We start from the raw sequence: 19,114 nt of genomic DNA on the forward strand, positions 1-19,114 counted from the left end.
GTATGGGTCATACACGACTAATAATAATAATAATAATAAATAACTTTTCTATAGCGCGAGTCCCATCAATTGGCTCCAGGCGCTAATGCCATTCGAATAATGGATAAACATCGTAAAATTCCTTCTTTAATTCCATATGGGTTGTCCATGACCCACAACATCAGACTATGTGTGTAGTTCAATTTCAAATGACGTCCTTCTTCATTTGTTTGTTTACAAAGATAATCCTTTAAAAATTGGTCGATAGGAAGGTTCTATAGTGTTTGAGGATTTCATGACATCTCAATCAAAAACTCCAAATAGTTTTAGAGATACAGACTAGACTCTTTGATGAAGCTCTGGGTCATCCACGACCCAAGAAGTACAGTGAAAATTAAGAATACTACCAAAATGGTCAAAGTGACAAACAGAGTTTCAATCATGCACTCTTTCGTAGTCCCCGCCAGCAGCTTAAATATCAGTTTCAAGTCAGCCTCTAACGTCACATGGCTCAAAGAAGGGAAATCTTCAATCAATACATTATTCTTTATAGGTCCCATGAGCGTTCACTTGTAACACTAACAGAGTTGTTATACAAGTACAGACAGCTGCTAGGAATAGTTGCTTTAAATCACTTTCACTTATGATCCCTTTTCTCAGAAAAATGCATGCACAAACACAATTCACGAAATATCGAACAAAGTACACAATGTTACAACTGCACGTGAACAGGAACAATTAAAAACAAAAATTGATGCTGCACACAGATACGGAACAAAGAAAAGGTCTGTACGTGTACACAAACAGGGAAAAAAAATAAAATAAAACAATCAGATCCACAATTGACTTGAGATTGTGTGACAATTTACAAACTTGATAAAAACAAGGGCTGGCAACAACCACCAGTCTCATTCCCCATACCCCTCTCATCATTATCCCCACCCACCTTCACCCCAAAATCAAAATGATCTTTCTTTCTTTATTTGGTGTTTAACGTCGTTTTCAACCATTCAAGGTTATATCGCGACGGGGAAAGGGGGGAGATGGGATAGAGCCACTTGTCAATTGTTTCTTGTTCACAAAAGCACTAATCAAAAATTTGCTCCAGGGGCTTGCAACGTAGTACAATATATTACCTTACTGGGAGAAAAAAGTTAAAAAACAAAGGAATACTGTACTCACCAATACAAGAACGAGACAAGACGGTACGAATTTTCGCTTATGGAAGCTTCATCAGGAAAAACAAGAACACAAAAGACAACAAAAAGCAGACGCAACACGTGTTGTATTCCTTTGTTTTTTAACTTTGTTCATCTTACCACAGTCACTTCGTTGTTTAGTTTACTGGGAGAATGCAAGTTTCCAGTACAAAGGACTTAACATTTCTTACATACTGCTTGACTAAAATCTTTACAAAAATTGACTATATTCCATACAAGAAACACTTAAGAGTAAAAGGAGAAACAGAATCCGTTAGTCGCCTCTTACGACATGCTGGGGAGCATCGGGTAAATTCTTCCCCCTAACCCGCGGGGGGAATCAAAACGATCGTCGGTGAAGAAAACAATAAAAGCAAAGAAGCAATGACTGGGATTCATGATGCATAGCAATATTTCTGATTAACACGCAGGGTTTAGCCTGGGAGAAAAAGGCAATGGGACATTTGTCCCCCTCAACCAAATTCCAATGGGACATAGTCGAAGGCAAGAAGCTACAAAGAAGACTGTACGCGTTTTGACCAAAGATGCAAAAGGGTGCAGGCAGGTTTCATGGTATTAGGCCATTTTGATAGTCTCAGATTTGCTTAGTCTTTTAAATCCATATCTGTGAGAATCTGCTGTATTTGTTGTATTAACATGCAAACTAGTTGTTGTTTAAATACTTTTTTGAAAATAAAAGTTGAAATTTTTGATAATGTGTTTATTTATGTGCGTGTGAATGGTGGCGATCGTCAAAATACGGACGGATGAATTTACTTTTGCCACAGCATCACTAAACAAAGAACTAAATTCCAACACACACATGCACAAGTATCAATGCTGTGGTGGTTGAGAGTGCTAGAACACATTGAAATGATTGTTTTTCAACAACAATCGATATCCATAACACAAATTCTAACTTATACTAGCTCCGCAAAAAAAATGTATGGGGATTCGGATCTGTCCGTCCGCATAGCGATATCAAGAGCATCGAAACTAATTGTGATTTCACAGGACAAAAACACAAGTTTACCTAATTTTGTATACTGTAAATACAAGTTTGTGCACCCTTGAAGTGAGTTATAATGTTGCCGAGGTCAATTTGCCCTTGATCGACGCACGGTGACCCGAGTTTCAAAGTTGCGATCCAGTCCGTCTAAACAATGTAACGATCGCCACATTTTTCTTTTCATTCAAAAACTAACCGTTTGGGGAGGAAGTGACCTCACGTTGTTTTACGTTGACGCTCGCGCTCGACAGAAAAAGACCGCAACAGTTTTTCAGTTAAAAAAATCGCAAAGTAATTACATTTTCTGAGGTTTTCTAGTGTCCGTCTAGTAACAATCGCCACTCTAGCGATCGCCACTGAGTGTTGAAGTCACATTTAACTCCATTTTCGACTGTTTTAAGAAACTATTTTGACGCTCAATCGTCACGTTTCAGTGTCGAAACACGTACTGTGCATTTGCAATCAGCCGGTGTGTCCAAACTGAAATGCGAGTGATGCCTCGATTTGTGGCGATCGCCCACGTGGTTGACGGACAGAAATACCTTCTTAGGGGGTAGGGGAACAGTTACTCCTCCATACAATAATGGTGTTTACAAATGATTGCAAACTTGTCTCTTTATAAACTGTTCAGACATGTCTTCTCTTCAATAATTTTCAGTTTTGCTCGGTTTGTTAATCAGGAGCACCCTGCAGTAAATGTTTCATCTGTGACAATGCTCGAAATGTTGACGTAATTCCAATGCCCATATCCTTCTCTTGTTACCTCATCTAGCCAAAACCATTGAAGATAGAAAGACATTTATTGAACAAACTAGATGCACAACACCAGTCTTAACACGTTTTGGTCTTACATGTATATGAAAATATTGATGGCCATGGAATGGTTTGAAAAAAAAGACGGTTTTTTCCTTCAAAACGGTCTAGGTCTGCCGGAAGTCGTATTTTTTCAAACCATTCATTTGAGAATCAATATTTTGATATACATACAAGAACAAAACTTGTTAAGAATGATGTGGGGCATATTTTTTGTTCAATAAATGTCTTTCTATCTTCAACGGTTTTGGCTATATGAGCTATATGCATGCATAGGATGACGGTATTGTTTTTTTTGCGTTTTCAGGGTATGCCGCTTTGCGCCTGGTTTTTAGATATAAATAAGGACCAGGACTATAAAAAAAATTACTGTTTTTAGTTGTAACAAACTCACTTTGTTGGAAAAACATGTCCTTTGAATTGTGTGCCAACATTTATTTTGTAGAATTTGAGTGTGTAAATAGTAAATTGCTGAACACAATACTGTGAAACCTGCCTGCAATATGGTGCCATCTGAGAATTAGCTGCTATATTGTGTTATCTCAGTATGTGTGTGTGTGTGTGTGTGTGTGTGTGTGTGTGTGTGTGTGTGTGTGTGTGTGTGTGTGTGTGTGTGTGTGTGTGTGTGTGTGTGTGTGTGTGTGTGTGTGTGTGTTTAATCCTATGTAAAGTGTACATTTGGTGGCGCAGTGGTACGTAATCTCAATGCGCCCTTTGGCGCACATAAGGGAATTGTGATGGGACATTTTCAGAATTAATGCGCCAATGGCGCAGGGCGCACTAGTAAATGAAACCCTGAACACGTGTATGTTCCACATGGATATACTGAAAACACTTTAACAACAATAATAACAACAGAATTCGATGCATCATGCTATAAGTACAGATGAACCTGCCCTTGCGACCACCTCTTGAAAGCAACCACCTGTCCGCAACAACCCCTCAGAAGTATCCCAGACAAGTTTTTCTTCAATACATTTCACCTTTCCATATGACCAGCTGTCTATAACGACCTCTTTTAGTCAGTCCCTTGGGTGGTCGTTATAGGCAGGTTTGACTGTACCAGGCTGTGCAAAAGGGGGCCAGTATCTGCTTGACTTGCTTCAATCTCATTTTCTGTTTGACCATATCTGACTTGATCAATTAATTGCATACATTGTAAAGTCTGCTTACATGGATTAAAAAGAGAGAAAAGAAAGACTGCTTGTCATGTAGATGACACAGTATAATGACCTTACTAATACTCCTCCAAATCTCCATGGCACTTTGAGAGAAGGTGAATTCAGCCTGGATAATCAGCCTGAAAAATGTGCCACATATCCATAGCAACCATACAAAGAAGAACTACCGAAGGCATACTGACAAGACACATGTAAATATATATATATATGAAAGCCAAACATTTGTACGAACGGGACCACAACTTCATGTGGATTTCCAGTCAATAACTGTCCTAATTTTATGCAAACAACAACAGATCTTTTCTGAGATAAAAGCATCCCTCCACTTGGACACGTACCAACCATCAACAGCCGGGCTGCTTCCGTGTATTTTCTGCTCAATTAATTTTGCAGCATGACAGATCAGTTTCAAATTAATTGGCCACAAAGCTGAAGCTAGTTCCCTCCCCCCTATGTCCGTGTGGCAAGAATCAGACAGCAGAGCACATCCTGCAGGCTTGTCCATACCACAGTGCTCTGAGGGACACCACCTGGCCAGAGGAGACAGCGCTACAAAAGAAGCTATACGGCCCCAGAGAGGACTTGGAGAGGACAGCACGTTTCGCCCTGCAGTCCGGACTGACGATCTAACAGCGAACGACAAGAAGAAGAAGAAATTAACTCAGAACAAAACTCCAACTCTGCACAGAGTATGCAGTCAACTGTAGATATAATTTTTGGTTCTTTCTTTCTTTATTTGGTGTTCAACGTCGTTTTCAACCACGAAGGTTATATCGCGACGGGGAAAGGGGGGGGGGATGGGATAGAGCCACTTGTCAATTGTTTCTTGTTCACAAAAGCACTAATCAAAAATTTGCTCCAGGGGCTTGCAACGTAGTACAATGTATTACCTTACTGGGAGAATGCAAGTTTCCAGTACAAAGGACTTAACATTTCTTACATACTGCTTGACTAAAATCTTTACAAAAATTGACTATATTCTATACAAGAAACACTTAACAAGGGTAAAAAGAGAAACAGAATCCGTTAGTCGCCTCTTACGACATGCTGGGGAGCATCGGGTAAATTCTTCCCCCTAACCCGCGGGGGGTATAATTTTTGGTATGTGGCTAAGACGAGGGAGGTTTTTATACCATGTAAAACCTGGACAGATCTGAGTTGGTTTACATAACAGTTTACAAAAAAATTAAGGCACCTTTAACACTTTCTTCCCCACCTATGTTGACCAAGTTATTTTTAGCCGAGACCAGCTGTGCTGCAGCTGGTCACTCAGAATTGTAGTAACTGTGTATAAAATGTGTATCAACACGCTGGAATGCAGGCGTTAGATTGACGTTACAGGAAGCGACTGAAGCAAACAGTCTGAGCGGATATATATCCGTACCTGGTCAGATAGAGCCATATGAGCGAGTACGGATATATCCGTACCTGGGAGACAATGAGTTAAGCTAAAAGAAAAACAGTTACAGACTTACAGTAGTGTATTACTTGAATATATTTGAATACAAAGGGGTGGGGAGGGGGGGTTCAGGGAGGAGGAGCATCTTTCTCTTGTGACTAGCATCTGAAACCCTTTGTCTAACATTTATTTTACAAAGCTCTAACATCAAGGCCTCATTCTGTAATGAAATATTAAGGCACATATATATCTGCATCACTGCAAGACAGCGGACAAGTGTGGCAAATACAATAACTTATGTTGAGTTGATAGATAAAATAAATTATTTGACAGGGTTGCAATAAAATAGATTCATATCAAATCATATTCAGTCAATCCGTCAAAAAATGAGCGTTTTGCATAGGCACACGAAGCAGATTGCTTAAAGTATTTTGTTGCTGATTCTTTTAGAAATGCACAACTGATTATCTCTCCTACATATATATATATGCCGGTTGAAAATCATGTCTTGTACAATGTAATATCTTGTTCCCCAAAAATGGCACAATAAAACCTGTCATGAATAACTTGTACAAAACGAAGTTTTCATTCATGTTCAAGGATAACACACTGAACAGGCTGGTATGTCCCCATGCTGAGACACAAATGTTCGACCATGAGATTAAACAAAACAAAAAAGAAAGTACATATATATATATATATATATATATACAAAACTACTCTGTTCAGAATACAGAGAAAAGTACATACAAAATTACTCTGTACAGAATACAGAGAAAAGTACATACAAAATTACTCTGTACAGAATACAGAGAAAAGTACATACAAAATTACTCTGTACAGAATACAGAGAAAAGTACATACAAAATTACTCTGTACAGAAAACAGAGAAAAGTACATACCGTATTTTTCGGGTTACAAGGCGCTACAGCGCATAAGGCGCACCCCCTTCTTTTTAAACAAAATTGTAATCTAGTCACCCATTGGGCGCAGGGGGCCCATAGGGCGCACCAAAATTAAAAAAGTATACCGGTAACAAACGGTCGTTCGTTATACAAGACGCAGGGGTCAAACTCGAGGAAAAAAGTCGCGCCTTATGACCCGGAAAGTACGGTACAAAATTACTCTGTACAGAATACAGAGAAAAGTACATACAAATTACTCTGTACAGAAAACAGAGAAAAGTACATACAAAATTACTCTGTACAGAAAACAGAGAAAAGTACATTCAAAATTACTCTGTTTAAAGCTGTGGTCTATTTATGACTTTCCAGGGCTACGAGGTTGAAAAATAGGGAAACAATCATGTACAGAATTCTGTACAGCAAACGCTACCCGAAACCCCACCTATACGGCGTGTATGACCTTGAGAGCTTCAGTCAACGCTTGAATTTTGCAGGGATAACATCCGGTTTGCTCTCTCAAGACTGATCATAATTTATCTTCAAGAGAGATCAAGGGGAAAAAATAATTGCCCCGGCGAAGATTCGACCTCTCGACCTCGAGACTTCGTGTCTCATGTCCTAACCACTAGGCTACTGCGCCAATTGAGAAAAAGAAGGAAAAACATTGATATGAATTCATGTTATGTTATTCTTGAAGCAGCATGATTTATATCTCTATCCGCCCATTGTTCAGAAGTGAATACATGTATAACTATTTCTTTGATGTCTGGTTTCAACTGCACAGAGCTTTGGAGAGATTCAATTACTGTTCTTGTCATTTTTCTTGCATGTTGTAAATAGAGATATCGCAGCTATTTGCACGGCGCGAATGTCGTGTAGCATGACGGTGTAAACATGTACTGCGATTCTGTAAAACATGTTTGCAAATAAAGGCAAATTTTAATGTCAATGTTTATGTTTTTGCAACGCATGAATGATAATTCAAGCGTAGAATGATGTAACATTATCAATTTTTTATCTTTGACAATACTGGTGAAGTGGCCTAGCGGTTAAGACATCGGCCCCGAGTTCGAATCCCTGCCAAGTCGTTTATTTTTTCTGCTCGATCCTTCTTGACAAATATGCTCAGCTCTGCGAGAGCAAACCGGATGTTACCACTGCAAAATTCAAGCGTTGACTGAAGCTCTCAAGGTCATACACGCCGTATAGGTGGGGTTTCGGGTAGTGTTTGCTGCACAGAAATCTGTACATTTTGTCCCTATTTTTCAACCTCGTAGCCCCGGAAAGTCATAAATAGACCACAGCTTTAAACCAAATAAATCAAATACACTACAATATCATCATTTCAACACCAGCGCTTGTTGATAAGCACCTTTAATTTATGAAGAAGGAAAAAGAAGAAGTGCAGCAAGGGAATGAGAATGAAACCGATCAATAACACGTAAAGGACCGTCGAGCCCGGGTAATTCCAGTCCAGGATGTTTGGGTACATAACTCTGTTGTGATCCCCGGCCCAGTAGATGACACTAAACGCCATGTAGATGACGCCATAGGCGAAAGGGTAGATGACGTGAAGCAGACGAAAAGGCACAGCGCTGACGAGATGCTCGATGAACACGATGACGGAGTTCAGCAGATGCACCTGCAAATTCTCCAGGCTTATGTTCGGGTAGTCCGACAGCTGACGGAAGAGGAACGCAAAGAACACGATAGTCACCATCAAGGCCGCTGAGGAGATAACGTTGAACGAAATCCACACCCAGCAGATGTACCACGGGGGGCGGGGGAGAGGGGACACCACCTGCACCTCCCCGGACTCTCCCCCTCCCCCTTCCCTTCCCGCGACAGAGCCAGGGATGTCTTCGTATCCTGTCTGCTCGTGTTCGCCGAGGTCTTCCATGATGCGGTTGTGTTCGTGAGAACTGGGGCGAGAGCAGCAATACTGGCCGTAGTTTCTGCGCCGCAGCGTGCAGTGTGTGTGGTGGTACAGCGCGGCCAGGCAGTGCGAGACGAGGTAGATGTTGAGCATGATGTACGTCCAGTTGGTCAGGTACGCCCCCCAAGCCTGAGGCGGTGTTCCGTGGATGCTGTTTGTGTAGCCCAGCCAGAACACCGCATACACCATCAGCACCACCCGGTAAACCAGGTAGACTGACACCGGGAGGCGCCACTGCACATTCAGAACAAAGAATTTAATGATTGACAACAAATTACAACTCAAACAGTACAAAACATCAGGAGGCACTGCTGCACATTCAGAACAAAGCATTTCATAATTGACAACAAATGGCAACTCAAACAGAACAAACCATTGGTAGATGCTACTGCACATTCAGAACAATTAAAGCATTTAATGATTGACAATTAATGAAAACTCAAACTGAACAAAACACCAGCAGGACAACACTGTAACACAGGTAGGCTAACACCGGTAGCCACCACACTGCACACTAGGCAGAAAGCATTTATTTGTCAACACTGAACACAAATGCCGATATGGAATACAGTGGAACCCCCCTTTTAAGACCTCCAAAAATCTGAGAAAACAAGGTCTTAAAAAGGAGGGAGTCTTAAATTGGGGGGTCTTAAAAGGGGCGTTCCACTGTAAAAGCATCCTTTCACTTAGACACAAACAAACAATTATTGTAATTCAATCAAGATTGCGTTTTAATGAAACAGATCCTGTGATTGGTCAGAATGCCCCAACTCATTAAAAATTACCGGTCATTAATTGTCGATAACCACTCGCTAAAAAATCCATTAACAACCTGCTGGCGAGGCGCATTGATACAGCCTCAACTAGTCTCGGTTAGCTTTGAGGGTCAGTTTACAAGTAGGAAATATGAAGGCCAACGAAATACCGAGACCATAAGGTATGCGAAGTGATGACGTCGAGTACGTGACGTAAGTTGATGCATGAATTCTTCCGGACTACGTCAGTCAATTCCAAAGATCGCTTTTGTGATGAAAAGAATTTGTTTTAGAGTTTGCTGTCCAGAAACCCGTCAAAAAAGAAGGGAAAATGTGTGTGAAAGAAAACAAAACAGGAGCAGAGTGATACGATAGGAATACAGAGACATATTTCTTGGGATTTGACCCTTGCAGGTAGGTGGACTGAAAGTAGTGTGTGAACAGAACAGAACCAATTCTGTCTGTTTACAACCGCATGAAAGCAGGAAAGAGATCGTCGTCAGATTTAATTACAATAACATTAACATGCTTCCATTTGAAACTTCTCGGTCTTCATCGTGGATTGACGCCCTCCCAAAGTCTTTCAATCCTGTTTGATTGCACTTCGCCTCCCGAGGTGATCGTAGTGTTACGGCACTCGGTTACATCTGGCGCTTTTGTCGGGCGTCAATCCCCGATGAAGACCTCGAAGTTTCAAATGGAAGCATGTTAATATGTAAATAACGTGGTTGCATTTTGCGCAGAATCAGATTGTTTGGCTGAAATAATTAACAACAGACAGAGACACTGTATAAACCAACCTGAAAAGTGCAGAATCGCTCAGCCTTGACACCGCAGAAGCCAAACTTCTTCAGCTGAAACTCCTGCCTTAATGCCAGACAGAAACCCATTGTGAATGCCTGCACAAAATAAAATTATAATCAATCATGAGAGCTGCTAGCAGTGTATCCATTTCTGCTGCTACAAAAGTATTTCTAAAATGACGGATGTGAACACACCTGAAAATATTCCATAGCTTTCTAAGAAATAATTATCTGCTTGAAATATTCACTGTACCTGCTGCTGCTAATTAGCATACAGGCAGAGCAGATGTTTATAAATACCTGAAGTCAGTGAAGATATTCCCAATTTGAAAACAAATACATTCATTGTGCACATTCTTTTGTCAAACAGTTTATTCCTTCAGAAACAAGTTTCAATGAAAGCATCTTGATCAACAATAACACAGAGAATTCCCCTCAGATACAGTCAAAACAGACTGACAGACAAGCACAATGTCAGATAGAGAGACGGAGGGAGGGGGAGAGAGAGAGAGAGAGAGAGAGAGAGAGAGAGAGAGAGAGAGAGAGAGAGAGAGAGAGAGAGAGAGAGAGAGAGAGAGAGAGAGAGAGAGAGAGAGAGAGAGAGAGAGAGAGAGAGAGAGAGAGAACTCGAAAACTTTATTACCGAGGGATGATAGAGAGAGAGAGAGATCAAATCAAATCAAATTTTATTTTTCGAGGGTTGTGGCATTTAACTAAGCAATACAACGAGCTTTTTTTCAACCAGCCCTCGCCCAGAGAGGGGACTAATCTAATCACATATTTACACGGATATTAACGTAGAAAACAAGAAGGGCAAAGCCCATACGACTCACATGCTTTACACATTTTTCCTACCAAAATACATGTGACCTTGACCCAAGGTCAAGGTCATGCAACACAAAGCTGTTAATTCAAGACATAGGAAGTACAATAGTGCTTATTGGCTCTTTCTACCATGAGATATGGTCACTTTTAGTGGTTCACTACCTTATTTTGGTCACATTTCATAAGGGTCAAAGTGACCTTGACCTTGATCATATGTGACCAAATGTGTCTCATGATGAAAGCATAACATGTGCCCCACATAATTTTTAAGTTTGAAACAGTTATCTTCCATAGTTCAGGGTCAAGGTCACTTCAAAATATGTATACAATCCAACTTTGAAGAGCTCCTGTGACCTTGACCTTGAAGCAAGGTAAACCAAATTGGTATCAAAAGATGGGGCTTACTTTGCCCTATATATCATATATAGGTGAGGTATTCAATCTCAAAAACTTCAGAGAAAATGGGAAAAATGTGAAAAATAGCTGTTTTTTAGGCAACATTTATGGCCCCTGCGACCTTGACCTTGAAGCAAGGTCAAGATGCTATGTATGTTTTTTGGGGCCTTGTCATCATACACCATCTTGCCAAATTTGGTACTGATAGACTGAATAGTGTCCAAGAAATATCCAACGTTAAAGTTTTCCGGACGGACGGACGGACGGACGACTCGGGTGAGTACATAGACTCACTTTTGCTACGCATGTGAGTCAAAAAAGGTAGAGAAAAACAACAACATATGAATATTTACACATTACATATTATACACAAATATAAAGCGTCGTATATGTAACGTAGTGAAAACAATGCTGAATACACATGCATGAGTAAATGTGTTATTAATTTGAGTGTTTTTGTGTGCGATATAATGAACACTGATGCTTTGGACAAATGAAAATATAACCAAACGAAGTCTTCCATCACTGTGATTTTTCGTAATTTAACATTAAATACAGTGAAAGGTGTTTTTTGAAAGTATTGAGACTCATTGGGACTCTCACAAATTCCGGGAGAGAATTCCACAGGACGCTACCAGAATAGGCTAAGCTTGATTTGAAGAGATCTATCCTTGGAATTGGGACGTAAAACTTTCGGTTTGGTTTGACTTTAAAGTTTGCAACGAAAGTTCGTGGTGCACGGCCGGAAAGTATTTTGTGAAGGAGCACGCCTTCATTTAATTTAAATCTTTGTTTTAGTGGGAGAATCTTAAGTTTCTTATAATCATCAAATACAAGACTGGATTGTTTCAGTAAAATTAGTTTCAGCGCCCGCACACACACACACACACACAGAACAGTGAGAGAGAGAGAGAGAGATAGAGAGAGATAGAGATAGAGAGAGAGAGAGAAAGAGAGAGAGAGAGAGAGAGAGAGAGAGAGAGAGAGAGAGAGAGAGAGAGAGAGAGAGAGAGAGAGAGAGAGAGAGAGATTGGTTTATTGTGTCTAAGCATTTTTGCTCATCAACACAAAGAGGGCGTTTGGGGAGGGGACAAATTCTTTCGAAACAATCAAACTGATACGATAAAAGTGAGCTGATCTCACAAGAGAGAGAAGACATGCAGAGATAGAAACAGAGCGACACATAGACAAAAACAGAGAGTGAGATAGAGAGACACACATCCAGACACACACACATCCTGACACACACACACACACACACACACACACACAGAACAGTGAGACAGAGATCAATACATGTAAACAAATAAACCATACCTTTCTTGGCGTTCTTCTTGTAAGTCTTCTGTCTAAGACAAAGTACCCTGTTCACCACTCAATCATCAAGTAACGTGGACAGCGGGCAATTACCAGCGTCCTACTGCAGCTCAACATCAACGATCGTCAGCCAGATAGCTTGCTACACTGCGAAGTAAACAAATACTGCTTGTAAGCTTTTTATGTAGTGTTAATTCCACCTATCATTACTGTATCTTGAGCAATACACGCCCACACCAGAGAGATAACACACAAGTTTGGTTACAAATGCAAAGCCATATATGCATAGAGTGACACTGACACAGAGAGACAGACAGGCAAGCAAAAAATCTGGAGGGAGGGAGAGAGAGAGAGAGAGAGAGAGAGAGAGAGAGAGAGAGAGAGAGAGAGACTGAGAGAGAGAGACAATGACAATGACAATGACACATTGAGAGAGATAACACACAAGTTTGGTTACAAATGCAAAGCCATAGAGTGACACTGACACAGAGAGACAGACAGGCAAGCAAAAAATCTGGAGGGAGGGAGAGAGAGAGAGAGAGAGAGAGAGAGAGAGAGAGAGAGAGAGAGAGAGAGAGAGAGAGAGAGAGAGAGAGAGAGAGAGAGAGAGAGAGAGAGAGAGAGAGACACACACACACACACAGTACACACCCATACACACACAGTGACACACACACAGGCTATCAACAAATGACAATTTATAATATGATAACAAAGTATCAGTTTACAAAGGTATGACCTTTTGAAAGCTGAAAGTCCTGCTTGATGTCTGTTCAGACTGTTGCACATAAACATACCCAACCCTCTTCTGTATTCTGTCATATCTGTGATAAGAGCTTGCTAACATCTATTGAAACCAAAAGTAATAACTGTACGATTGAGGATGGTAGAGACAAAGTCAATAGTGTTGTTGCAAAACATGTCTATGATACACAATCATGCAGATTATGAGATATCAACCTAGGTTTACTGGTTTAAAACGATATATACCACCCACTCATCTTGATGTGCTATGTACTGCACTGTTAGTGTTATAGGCCATGAGAGTGTCAAATACCTGAAGGAAACAAAAACTCATTCTAAGTGCTGTATACATGGTCAACTTTACACATGTACTTCATTTCCGCTAACTTTGGTTGGTTTGAAGTCGCTGAGATGTAATACGCTGACAGTGACACCAAATTGGCAAAAAGTCAAGCATATATATAATGGATTACAGGATCTTTTCCGTGCGCACTTGGTCTTGTGCACGGGGGTGTTCGGACACCGAGGAGAGTCTGCACACAAAGTTGACTCTGAGAAATAAATCTCTCGCCGAACATGGGGACGAACTCACGCTGACAATATGTAGTCATTCATTCAGAGAGTGGTTTGCTTCTTAGTTGGATACCATGGGTTGACAACTCTCGCCTTCAGTACCACCTGACCACTGATGAGACACAATAGTGTCCAAACAGGTGTCTGGTCTAGGTACAAACACAATGGTCCTCCTCAGGACTAGATTACCTTGTGATACGTCCCCCACAAAGGGACTTTGCTCTGTAAATCTCGGTCCCCCTTGAGGAGGGTCTGATGCTCCCAATAGGCTGTCTGTGAAGGGATACTGTCTTATTTCTCTCTCTTTCTCTGCTAAGAGATTTTAACAAATCTCGGAAGAAAGTCTCTGCTGACTTTCAATTGTTTCTTTCACAATTTCTGATATGTCATAATAGATCAGCGTGGACAATTTTGCCCTGATTTAGTAGCGATTTGAAAACCGCTAAGCGCTGCTCTCATTTATGTGATGGCAATTAATCAACTCTCCTCAATTCTCAAGCGGTTTACCCCATGGTTGGAGGTTAAATTTAGCTTTTTGTGTGCTCGCATACCATACATTGTCTTGTTTTGTTATGTCTCTCAGATCAAGGTAGGACAAATCTTTAACTGCTTGCTTAAAATTAGACTGACTGTTGCCCTGTTTACATAGGCAAACATTTTCAATGAACTTTATTGATACATCATCACTTGACATCAGTCTTTTTTTTTTTTTTAGCGGTGAGATGGGAATAGATTTTGTTGTGAAAGGTAAAGCTAGGTAAGAGTGTCCCTTTTAGACCGCTCGCAGCAATAAGCTAGGCTAGGAATAGCTAGGATATTGTTGGAATAGGAGAGCATCTTTTTGGAGATGCTCACGCGGAAGTTAAATCATGGCGGCTGCACAGCTGGGGATTCCGTTGGCATTTTGGCTGATCATTCTAGCGTTTATTGACTACTCTTTTCATGTAAACAAATCAATTAAATTAGTGTCTAGCGAGTACAAATTGTTTTGTAGTCCACAAACTTGTGTACTCAATCATCAAGTAAGCCGCCCCTAGCTTTCTAACCTTCCTAGTTCCTAGCTGGTATAAAACAGGTTTTAGTTGAAAACACCATTTTGTAACAGATGACTGTCAAATTTCTAAGTAATGTATTAATTGCAGACTCGCCAGATTTTGCCCTTAGGTCACCTATACATATAATTTTATCTTTATCAGCGTCTGTGGGCTTATAAAGCCATTGCAGTGATATGACACATGCGACATGAGTCTACCACTGGTAGGATGGTGGAGAGACCTTGATAAGAAAAGAGTGTCACTGTATCTTATCATAATAATCCCTGTGGGTTACGTCTATGCTGTGGCGAATCTGTGGGGGTGTGTATAATCGCTATATATGTTGTAACATTTATCAAGGAGATGACATATCATGCACAAAAGATAAACCAGTTATACATTGCACAATCAATTGACAATGTTAACAAGAGCATTATACCTGTAACAACAGTTTTGTAAGACAAGGTGTGTTGGTGCAAACTAAAAACAGCTGACAGAAAATTAGTAATTCCGATTTCATTCCGATTCTGAGGGCGGGGATGTAGCTCAGTCGGTAGCGCGCTGGATTTGTATCCAGTTGGCCGCTGTCAGCGTGAGTTCGTCCCCACGTTCGGCGAGAGATTTATTTCTCAGAGTCAACTTTGTGTGCAGACTCTCCTCGGTGTCCGAACACCCCCGTGCACAAGACCAAGTGCGCACGAAAAAGATCCTGTAATCCATGTCAGAGTTCGGTGGGTTATAGAAACACGAAAATACCCAGCATGCTTCCTCCGAAAGCGGCGTATGGCTGCCTAAATGGCGGGGTAAAAACGGCCATACACGTAAAAGCCGTGGGAGTTTCAGCCCATGAACGAACAAACAAACAAATTCCGATTCTGAAATCTACGGGAGTTGCAGAGGCTCAGATGAACAGCAGACAGATGTACACGGTAAATTATTCGAACTCGTGGCTCATCAAGGTTTTTTTTTCTTCTTCTGATGTATGCAGTCACATGCCTCGAACAGCGGTCAATCTCAGAATTTGCGGAGTTCGCAAAAGCCATTCAAGTTTTCTTTTGGTGCGTTTTCTTCTCATCGAAACCACACCAACAATCGAGCTCAATGCATCTCCTCAAATAATGTATTAAGAATACGTTTGTGGGATTAATTCGAACTATTAAGAATACTTCACACAAGAAAATCTTGCAAAACCGTCTTACCTCAGCTTTTCAGCTTGCATTCATCGCTTCCCTTGTGATCATAACAACACTCTGGAGCATGTGACAATTTCCGGGGTCACAGAAATGTACGAGATCTCACTCGGGTCACGGGGCTTTCCAAATATGGTACAACTCGCCTTGTTCCGAAGCAGACGACACAAACGTCGGACATTGTGGTGGCTAAGAGGTATTGTTCTCTCAGCGCTAATGAAGTTACAAAATCTCTTCCTAATTTTTTTCCTTTCGTACAGAGAGATATCAAACAAGTCGCGTGAAGCGAAATTACTACATTTAGTCAATCTGTCGGACTCAAAGAATGAAATTGAACGCACTGCATTTCTTCATAGCGGCTTGGTGAATGGCCCTGCAGCAAATCGCTCACACTCTCGAGTCACGTGAAAACTGACGTAGAGAAATTGACAAGCCAGTCTGGCGCAGTGGCGCGTGCGCATAACAGGAATTAAAGCGGCGCTTTTCTTTATTCTTTTTAACTTTCTGAGCTTCTTTTCCAAACACTGATGATAACATATCTATGTTTTTTGAATCAGGAAATGATAAAGCTGACAAAGATAATATCATTTTTGGATCAATTACTAAAATTGTAATTTTATTTAGAATTTTCAAGTTGTTGATGACTAAACTCATTTATCATTTTTGAAGCTTCCAACTGATAAAAAAATGATGCCATCCCATAGCCTTGGCTTCGTCGAAGATTGTTTGACAACAACTGATTTCAATCCCGCAATGTGATCGAAAAATGAGGACCCGTGTGACAGTGCCGCCTCAACTTTCACAAGAAGACAGATATGTCACACGTCATCAAAGACATTTATTGAACCAAAGAGTCTGGGATAGCATTTGCAGGAACTCCGGCTCATTACGGTAGTTTTCTTGGAATCGCTTTTCAGTACACACACACAAACACACAAACACACGCACCCACCCTTGTCTCGATTCCTAGTCTATGTTAAAACATTTAGACTAAATGTAAAGTAAAGAATGGCATGATGCCCAACAGTAATCACTGAACCGAGAAATCAAATTACAGACGGAATTGGAATATCAGGTTTTTGAGTCCGGCTCCAATGAAACAGGGACCTATATTTAGTATAGGTCTATGAATGAAACTACAAAAATTGCGGAGTCGTAGACGCAAATCTGACGTTCTAGTTTGAAAATGCGACAATTTGGACTTTGTTCCCCAAAGGATGTTGCAAATTTTTTGACAGCTTAATGATATTTGACATGGGTGCCTATTAGTATTAGTGCACGTTATGTATCAGTCATGATCACACAGGCACACTCAAATGCACACTGATACACCGATTTTCTTTAATTTTGAGCACATTTTCAGATTAAACATGACATCTTAATAATAATGAATTCAGGAAATGATAAGTGAATGAGTGTGTGTGAATGTGTGTGCGTGCACACGTATGCAGGGTTGGATCGAGTATAATAGAGGAGGGGGGATCCAAAAATGACTCGAGGCCGGCAGGGGTACCTAAGGGGAAACGTCAAGTTGGGGGGTCAGGGGAGCGAACACTTTACATTTCAATGGTAATTTTTGGGTAAAAAAAGAAAGAAAAGAAGATGAGACGAGGTACATCAGGCGGTCAGGGGGGGTGCGGAACCGAGGAACACGCACCTCCCCCCCTCCCCCGGTCCGGCCCGCCTCAGCCTTGCTTTGTGTGCGCGCGTGCCAGTGTGTGTGTTTGACTCGAGTTGCCTTGTATTATGGGTCTTTGGCACTGACTAGACGGACTTCGATCGATTCACTCTCTCTGTCTTTCAAGCTCAGTCTCTGCCGCGCTTGCTGTCAGATTCGTTATTTCCCCTTCCCATGAGAATAATATTCTAATAATGGTTTCGTTTAAAGCTTACACAATTTCAAGTTTTTGGACAACTTTCCCGACGATAGCTTTAGCCTACCTTGCTTTTGACATACGGATGGAATTATTTGTTGTACCGTGCGAACGATCTTTTCATCGCCTGGGAATTTAATGAGAGAATCCGTCATCTAATTTCGCTGTCATCAATGGCCGGTTAGGACTGTACATGAGTACATATATACGAGTGTATGAGTAGCATCTGAAATCCCTATGCTTATTTGTGACAGAGAAACTGGAAGAAGCATGAGTTTCTTGACTGAAAGGCACTTCTTCTGAACACTGTCACGTAAAATCTAGCAAATGTGGTTTCAAAATGCCTTTTTGTGTGAAAAAGGGAGCCTAGTGGCCATTTACCATGACCGTGGGGCTCGTAACACTAACAGCGAACGGTAGTGGTTAAGAAACAGTTAAGAAAAAACCGTTTCTTGGGCCCATAACGCTGGGCGCATTAATTGATACACTTTTATTTTCTTCCTGTACTTTTTCGTCGCTCATTGCCCTTTCAGCTTTGCAATTCCCCGTTATTTTGCAAACATGTGTCACTGTACTGACCACAATACGCACACATGTTAAAGCTGCTTTCACTGTAATCTGAAATGTTTGAATGTAATTATATCAAAGTTTTGTAGCAAATACTAATGTATTTCTATTCAGTTTTATTGAATTTCAAACATAAATGTATACCCAATTTTTGCTGTGTTTTCCCACCTTTTTGGCTCACGTAAGTGTAGCCTATGCGATGATAAACTTTGTCTGTCTGTGCGTGCGTGCGTGCGTGCGTATGTATGTGTGTATGTCTGTGGTAGAAACTTTAACATTTCCGAGTCTATGGATTACGTCAGTCTCGGTCAAAAGTGTTCGACGTGTGTGATAGAAACTATTTGAAGACGTCACATTATGACGTAAGAGGGTTAGACGTCACGCAAAGGAATTACTGAAAGTCTCGGTCATTGTTATTGTGAGCGGGCCGAGACTTCTTGGCAGATCCAGGGTCTCGCTTTCTTGCATAGTTTCACAGATGCTTACTGTGTGTGTGTGTGTGTGTGTGTGTGTGTGTGTGTGTGTGTGTGTGTGTGTGTGTGTGTGTATGTGTGACGGAGTGATTGAGTTTGTGTTACTGTTTGTCGATTTCTTACGTGAGCCTTGAAGGCTTCG

At 40.9% G+C, this 19,114-nt stretch overlaps 1 protein-coding gene across 2 annotated transcripts; it reads right to left on the reverse strand.

The window, feature by feature from the left end:
- Positions 1-7,824: 7,824 nt before the first annotated feature.
- Positions 7,825-16,163, reverse strand: LOC138964637 (protein rolling stone-like). 2 transcript variants are annotated; one of them, XM_070336644.1, is made up of 4 exons: positions 16,068-16,163; positions 12,518-12,664; positions 9,977-10,075; positions 7,825-8,655 (listed from the first exon to the last, which is right to left on the reverse strand). In XM_070336644.1, exons 3-4 carry the CDS (start codon positions 10,064-10,066, stop codon positions 7,831-7,833), a joined length of 915 nt encoding a protein of 304 aa, XP_070192745.1. In that variant the 5' UTR covers positions 10,067-10,075; positions 12,518-12,664; positions 16,068-16,163; the 3' UTR covers positions 7,825-7,830. The 2 variants fall into 2 exon arrangements, with proteins under 2 accessions (XP_070192745.1, XP_070192746.1); XM_070336645.1 differs by having other exon boundaries at positions 12,518-12,659; positions 16,068-16,115.
- Positions 16,164-19,114: the final 2,951 nt, after the last annotated feature.

The sequence above is a fragment of the Littorina saxatilis genome, linkage group LG4 (genome assembly GCF_037325665.1).
Source record: "Littorina saxatilis isolate snail1 linkage group LG4, US_GU_Lsax_2.0, whole genome shotgun sequence".
Classification (NCBI taxonomy): domain Eukaryota; kingdom Metazoa; phylum Mollusca; class Gastropoda; order Littorinimorpha; family Littorinidae; genus Littorina; species Littorina saxatilis.